Here is a 6599-nt window from a genome sequence, read left to right on the forward strand (position 1 = left end):
ACATTAACAATTATTTCTACCTTTGCACTTATAAATTAGAACATGCACATTTTATGCAAACCAATGCACTCTTTTTTGAAGAATGTGTTTCTTCTTTCTGAAGAGTGATTGGTAAGAGGCCACCCTGCAATATTATCCACCACTTGATGCACCTTCTGATGCTCTGACTCAAGTGTTTGACTTGCATTTTCCTCTCTCCGCCTCACCTCAAACTGCAGCAATGCTCTTGCTTTTTTGTGTGTTGCAATGTGCCCTCGGTGACATATGAATGAAAGTCCTCCAAAACTTCTTGCCCTTAACAGCCCTGTTCTGCTCGTGTGAATTCCAGGCCGTGGTTTTCTTTCTGGGGTCAATCCATTCCGTATTTGGGTTTCCCTTTCTTTTCCCGCCTTCATCTTTCCCTAGCATGATTGCCTTCTCATGATTGCCCGAAGCAGGACAGCTTCAATTTCCCCATTTTTTCTTACAGGAAAGGCTCTGAATTGATTTGATCTCGGACCCATTCGTTCAGCTTTCTGTCAGGCCAGAGTATTTGCAAAGCTCTCTTCCAGCACCATGTTTCAAACGTATCAATTTTCTTCCTGACAGCTTTCTTCACTGTCCAGCTTTCACACCCATACATCGTGATCAGGACTAGAAAAGTGTGGATGATCTTGACCTTGTGTTTTAAAAAGCAAGTCTCTAGTCCTCATCATCTCATGGGCTGGGGTGTGGGAAATCCTGGTTAAAAGAAAATAACAGAAATAGATCGGCGCAGGATAGTTTGCAGTCCAGGCCTGAGCATTTTGGGAGCTGTAGTTCCCCCCTCCCCTTTTTTTTCTATTCCACGTTGGACTAGTGTATCCTCCCTCTTCGTGTCCATGCGAACACCAGCCAATCAGAGTACGCGGAAAAAAAATACCAGGGTGGGAGGGAGGCTTCCTTTCGCTCTCATTGGCTACCGCGGCGCACGGGCGGGGGGGGAGCAGGAAGAAGAGTCTTCAACCTTCCCGCGAAGTGCATTTAGGCCTTCGCATCCTGCCCCCGGAGGAAGGAGAGGAAAAGCTCAAGATCCACCCGCGCCTCCTAGCATCGGAACCGCCGCTGCGCCAGAGTTGGGCTGCGGACCGGCTCCTCGTGAGCGGAGGGGATCTGCTCCCGCCGAAAGCAGTTTTACCCAACTCCCGAGTTCCTCCGGCTCTTGGTAAGAGTGGCTCTTTGTCCCATCTCTTAATCTCTTCCCGGTGCCTCCCTAGTGCCGCCACCTTTCTCCTCGTCCTTCGATCCTTTGGCTGCTGCCGCGCTTTTAACTTAAGATTAGGCGCATGCAGACGATCCCCTGGCACGCGTTCTGTCGCGCGTCGGTAGCCTCTTTCCTCATGAATTGGCAGGATGATCCCGGAGACCGAACCACTTTCTGCGTCGGAGGAGTAACATAGTTCCGCTTTTCCCAGCCTGGCGGGACATTGTCCAGAGGCAGTGGGACTACAACTCTCAGCATGGCTGACTGAGGGATGCTGGGAGTTGTAGTCCCAACGCCTCTAGAGTGTGTGGCGGCGTGAAAGCTGGTATAGTTTGATCTTCAGCATTGGTTCAAACAGCTTTCCCTTATCTGGTGCCCTGCAGAGGTGCTGGACTGCAATGCCTATCATTACCTAGCAATGGCCATGCTAGCTGGGAACGATGGGATCTGAATCCCAACACATCAGAGTGAGGCATCATGCTGAGGATGTGCTGCAGTGTTTCATTCCTAGTCCTGGGGTAAAGGGTATGTTTGATTGCATGCCTGGATGTAAAACTATACCTCTGAATTCCCAGTCATGAGAGAACATGAATAGAAAGGGGCAACTGTCTCATGCTCTTCTTTGGGGTACCTGGTCACCACTGTGGGGAAAAGCATGTGGGATTAAACAGTATTTTGGAAGGTTGGTTCCAACAGGCTTTCCTTTGGCTTTTAATCTGTTTCATCTTTCTGCTTTTTTGTTGTTTTTTAAGTGCTTGGGTGGTTTCCATCATCTTTTAAAACACACAGTATTTAAAAGGAATAACCACATATCTTCCATGCTAAAGAAAAGTCTGTCTGAATCTGCAGTGCAATCCTAAACATGCTTTGTTGGGCGTAAACCCGATCGGGAACAGTGGGACTGACTGCTGAGTCAAGGTGGCTAAGAGTGGGTTGTCAGTGCTGGGGAATCAAGGCAGCCTCATCCACCTGGTGCCATCCAGGAGCATCTGCTTCCACCTCTGGCCACTGGCTGGAAAATGATAGTGATTACTCTATTACTGTATAGTCCAACGTCTCTGGAGGTCACCAGGTGGGCAAAGGCAGAACGAGAGATTCCCTGCCTCTGAATGAAAGCTCCTTTCCATCTAAACTGCAGCAACTAAGAGAGGATGTTAGATCTGTCCTCCATATATTTGTCTGACAGGTTTCTCAGGCCCTTCAGTCTTCCCTTTTTGAACTGGAGACTGCCTGCTTTGCTAGCATGCTCTCAACTTCTAATTTCTCAGCAACTGCAAGTATGTGGTTACGGAAAGTAGTTTCCTGTGCTAGATAATGGGGGAGGAAAACACTTCAAAATAGCAGACCAAAAATGCAGACTACCTCTTTTTGGGGAGGATATACATGTCCCATGGTGTGATTTAAGGGTGTTGGGAGTAGCATCACCTCTTTCTCTTCTTCCCTCTGCGTTTATTTGAGCTCATATAGAATTATTGCTTAGGTGTTCCACAAAAACCTACTGAAATGCAGAACTTTTGGAGGCAGGGCAATTTAATCTTGATAATATTTCAGGGCAAGCATTTAAAACAGGACTGGGTAACCTGTGGCCCTACAAATGTTTTGATATCCAGTTCCCATCATTCCCTACTTCTGGCTATGGGGGTTGCAGGTCAGAGCACTTGAAGGGCTGCAAGCTGCCCACCCTGACTTTAAAGCCTGCTAAGAATTTCTTATATGTGCTGGAAACTGATGCAACATTTGAATTACAGATCCTATGGAAGGTGTAAAGAGATTGAGAGAGAGAGTGAGTGTGTGTGTGTGTGTGTGTGTGTGTGTGTGTGTGTGAGAGAGAGAGAGAGAGAGAGAGAGAGAGAGAATTACAGACCAAGGGTTGGTCAGAAAGATGTAAGAGGAATTCATGCTTATTAATCTAAATACTCAGGTGGCGTTCATGCTCACTTCCAACCTCTCAACCCAGAAGTGCCATTAGGACTGGAGTTAGGGGCAGATGTCCACGGCCCCACTCAGCAGAATGAGCAGGAGAGGCCATACATACAGCACGGCTGGCTCGCCACATTTTGAAGTAAGTGAGGACATGCTCTTTACTATCTAAAGCGTGGGAGGTCTGTAAGTCCAGAGTCTAAAATTGTCGAACTGCATGAATGCTCACAGATCTTACCAGGCGAATGATCTTGACAGAACAGGAGTTTGAGCAGGGACCGACCGCAAGCACCCCTTCCCACATAGTTTTTGCCCATCAAGCCAGCCTTTGCCAGCCTAGTCTGGTCCAGGTGTTGTAGGCCACAACTCCCATCATCTCAGACCATGCTGGCTGGGGATGATGAGAGTTATAGTTCAAAACATCTGGAGCAGGTGCTCCCAACCTGAGGTGCCTGCACGATGGCATTTCGGGGGTGTAACAAAGAAGTCTGTGTTGCAATTTATCAGAAATGATCCCAATACTATTTTTATTATTATTTTGTTTACATGTGGATTCTGTTCTATTTTGTCAATCAAGACAAAATCTGGGAATTGCCTGAATCCACTGACAGACTTGCAGATTGCAATCACCAAGAAACTTGCCCTGAGACACAGTAATGGGCAGGATATAAAAGCTTTAAACAAACAAACAAAATGTTTTGACAAAATCGTGACTGAGAAGCAGGAACAAAGAAGTCAAGGATTTTATGTTCACAATTGGGATTGATTTTACTGTTTACAATTGTTTCTAATTGCTCATTTTACATTTGAATATTATGCACTGAGTTAAAGGCTTAGGGGGTTTTTTAGTTCAATTCCACAATACTGTGTATGCTTCAGTTTGCAGTTCAAAAATTAGAAATTTGGCTTCTTCATCTTCAAATGTGATATTGCTTTTGTAGGGGATGCGAACAGAAATCAAACATTTTCTAGGGATGTGGGGCATAGAAAAGGTTGAGATCCACTGATCTAGAAGGAACCATTTGCTCAGAGAGTCCTCAGACTAATTTAATGAAGAATATAAATTGAATAAATAATAATAAATTGATGATGGGAAAGGCTGTGCTAAGGTCTCCAGCATAATTCAGTCCTAAGGCTATTCAGGTCACTCTGGTAGGTAGATGGCATAGGCAACAGAAACAAAAAATTCCCAAGTATCTCACTGGTGAGAATGAAGCAATGTATTTTCTGGATACAAAACAATAATGACAGATGCAGAAGATGCACCACGTTGTCCCAGAGTACAAGAACGCAGAATTTACAACCCCCAGACAAGCCATAACTTCTTTTCCAGGGTTGTTCATAGTTAACAACCTATAGTTAAACTACAGTGTAGGGTCTACACGTAATAGTAATTGATGATTCATCAACAACCCTCAATTCAGCAACACACAATATTCAGCCCATACTCAGAGTTATTGCTACGTGTGAATCAGGTCAGTGCCTCTGCCATGTGTTGCAAAGCCTTCGGGGAAGTGACTTTGGGAGCATACTCTGCTTATGCAGAGCTCTGGCAAGTACCAAAATTTCCCGTGCAAACTAACCATATTCCCTGAACTCATCCAGCTCTTCCCATGGCCACATGTTTGTATCTTACTAAGGAGGCAACTTCTAACTGGCCTTGAAGGTATTGTATGTCTGCCGTTATACAGACTTTCTGATGGAAGAATTCAGCAGGACTTCAAAAAAAAAAAAAAAACCCTCTGGGTTTTTCAGATTCTCCTTTTAAAGTTGAGTTTGAAAAAGGAAGTATGAACGATCCTGTTTCTTTGCTTTAAGAGGAATCCCTGTCCTCCATGATGGACAGTGTTTGTGTTTAGCCCTTTCCTACTCTGTGCTGGTCGGCTCTGCCCACACGTGGCCCGTATAAATGCAGCACAGTTTTAAAGCCTCATCCTGAATGGCTCCCATGTCTGTCTCTTTCTGCTTTTACCCCCACAGGCTGCGGAATGACCTCCCTCTTCATTTCCAGATCATTACAGAGTTGTGGAGGCAAAGAGCAGAAGTCAAATCTGGTAAGGGGTTTGCACCCAGGCGTTACAGGTGGGGCTGCACTGAGAAGAGAGAGTGTGCATGAAACAGATGTTGCAGCTCTTTCGTCCTGAGCGCCAACGTCCCATTTGGAGATGCTCTTGATGAGCAGGGCCAAAGGCAAGAAGAGCAGGGCCAAAAGAGTACAAAGTCTAGTCTAGTTTAACTTAAAGCTCTTCCTGACAGTGATTAAACCTTAGGAAAGGCATGTCCACCTGCTGTGTAAATGCTGGGAAAGTGTGAAAGGGGAAAGATTGCCAGCCTTCTGAGAGCTGGTGGAGAAGGGACGGAGTCTACCAGCACAGTGGGTGGGAAGCCCTTCCATCGCCATCCGCTCGGTTTCTTAGCTGCAGACTCTTTCTGCCAGCTGCCTTGAATTCAAGCAATTCCTTGTTGCCTGTGGCCACCAAGTGAGTGAGCTGCAGTGACAGGAGCTTTGAAAGAACCACTCTGTCTCCGCCACTGATGTGCTGCAAGCTCAGAAGGTGATGTTCACAGATGTCCTCTATCTGTGGAGGCTGCCCCCAGAGCTGAGGATCCACACAAAAGAGGCCAGAGTCTCCCCATCTCCCTCTTGACTGCTGAAGCTTGGGGACATAATGGTGCTCCGCCTCATTTCGAGACCTAGGGCAACCCACACATGCAATCAGGCTATTTCCTCCTGCTGGATTTCATTTGGTTATTCCCTCTCTGAACAGCCGAGCAGCTGAAGCTTCCTGGTTTACAGAGATTAGAAAGGCAATGAGTATTATAAAAACATGGGCATACAAACTTATATGCACATCTCTTTCTGTGTTGCATGTTAATATCTATAACGCATTTCACTTATTACATTTCTCACCTCCCTGCGCAGCCAGGTGTCCAGCAACCATTTCTGAGTTTGTCGAGGTTGTCCTAGCAGTTCAGGAGGGAGTGTCGGGGCCAGTGGAGGCGGAAGGTGGTAAAAAAGCAGGAATTTGAAGGCAGGGCTGGAGTGAGCAAAGCAGAGCAAATCCAAGAGAGAAGAGAGCATGTGATAGACCCGTGCACACACACTCACTCAAGGTTGAGGAGGTGAACATATTGATGATTTATGTCTATTCTATTAATCCTGGATTCTTGATTGCATAGCGTATTCTACTTGGAGTACAGTGGTACCTTGGCTCATGAACTTAATCTGTTCCGGGACGCTGGTCATGATCCAGATTGGTTGTGAGCCAAGTTAAATTTCCCCGTAAGGTTCAGTGTAAATAAGGTTAATCCGTTCTGTAACTATCTTTTTCAATCAGAAAAATGAAGCAAAGTGACAAAGAACAACAAAGATCGTGGCCATCTCCCACCCCGAGCCCGAGCATAGCCATCGCCCCGCCGCCCCTCAGCACGACCACAGTCACACACATCATCCTGG

The 6599-nt window shown here is 46.2% G+C and overlaps 1 protein-coding gene across 1 annotated transcript in view; it reads left to right on the plus strand.

Moving 5' to 3' along the window:
- Positions 1–1010: 1010 nt before the first annotated feature.
- Positions 1011–6599, plus strand: part of LOC123017793 — a 12884-nt gene continuing 7295 nt past the window's right edge. Inside the window, exons 1-3 of the mRNA XM_044419374.1 lie at positions 1011–1183; positions 3144–3284; positions 5123–5196. Of these exons, the coding sequence (XP_044275309.1) occupies positions 5131–5196 (66 nt within the window). The 5' untranslated portion in view covers positions 1011–1183; positions 3144–3284; positions 5123–5130. The remainder of the gene's footprint in view (positions 1184–3143; positions 3285–5122; positions 5197–6599) is intronic.

The sequence above is a fragment of the Varanus komodoensis genome, unplaced genomic scaffold, assembly GCF_004798865.1.
Source record: "Varanus komodoensis strain SLA01 unplaced genomic scaffold, ASM479886v1 scaffold102, whole genome shotgun sequence".
In the NCBI taxonomy this organism is placed as follows: Eukaryota; Metazoa; Chordata; class Lepidosauria; order Squamata; family Varanidae; genus Varanus; species Varanus komodoensis.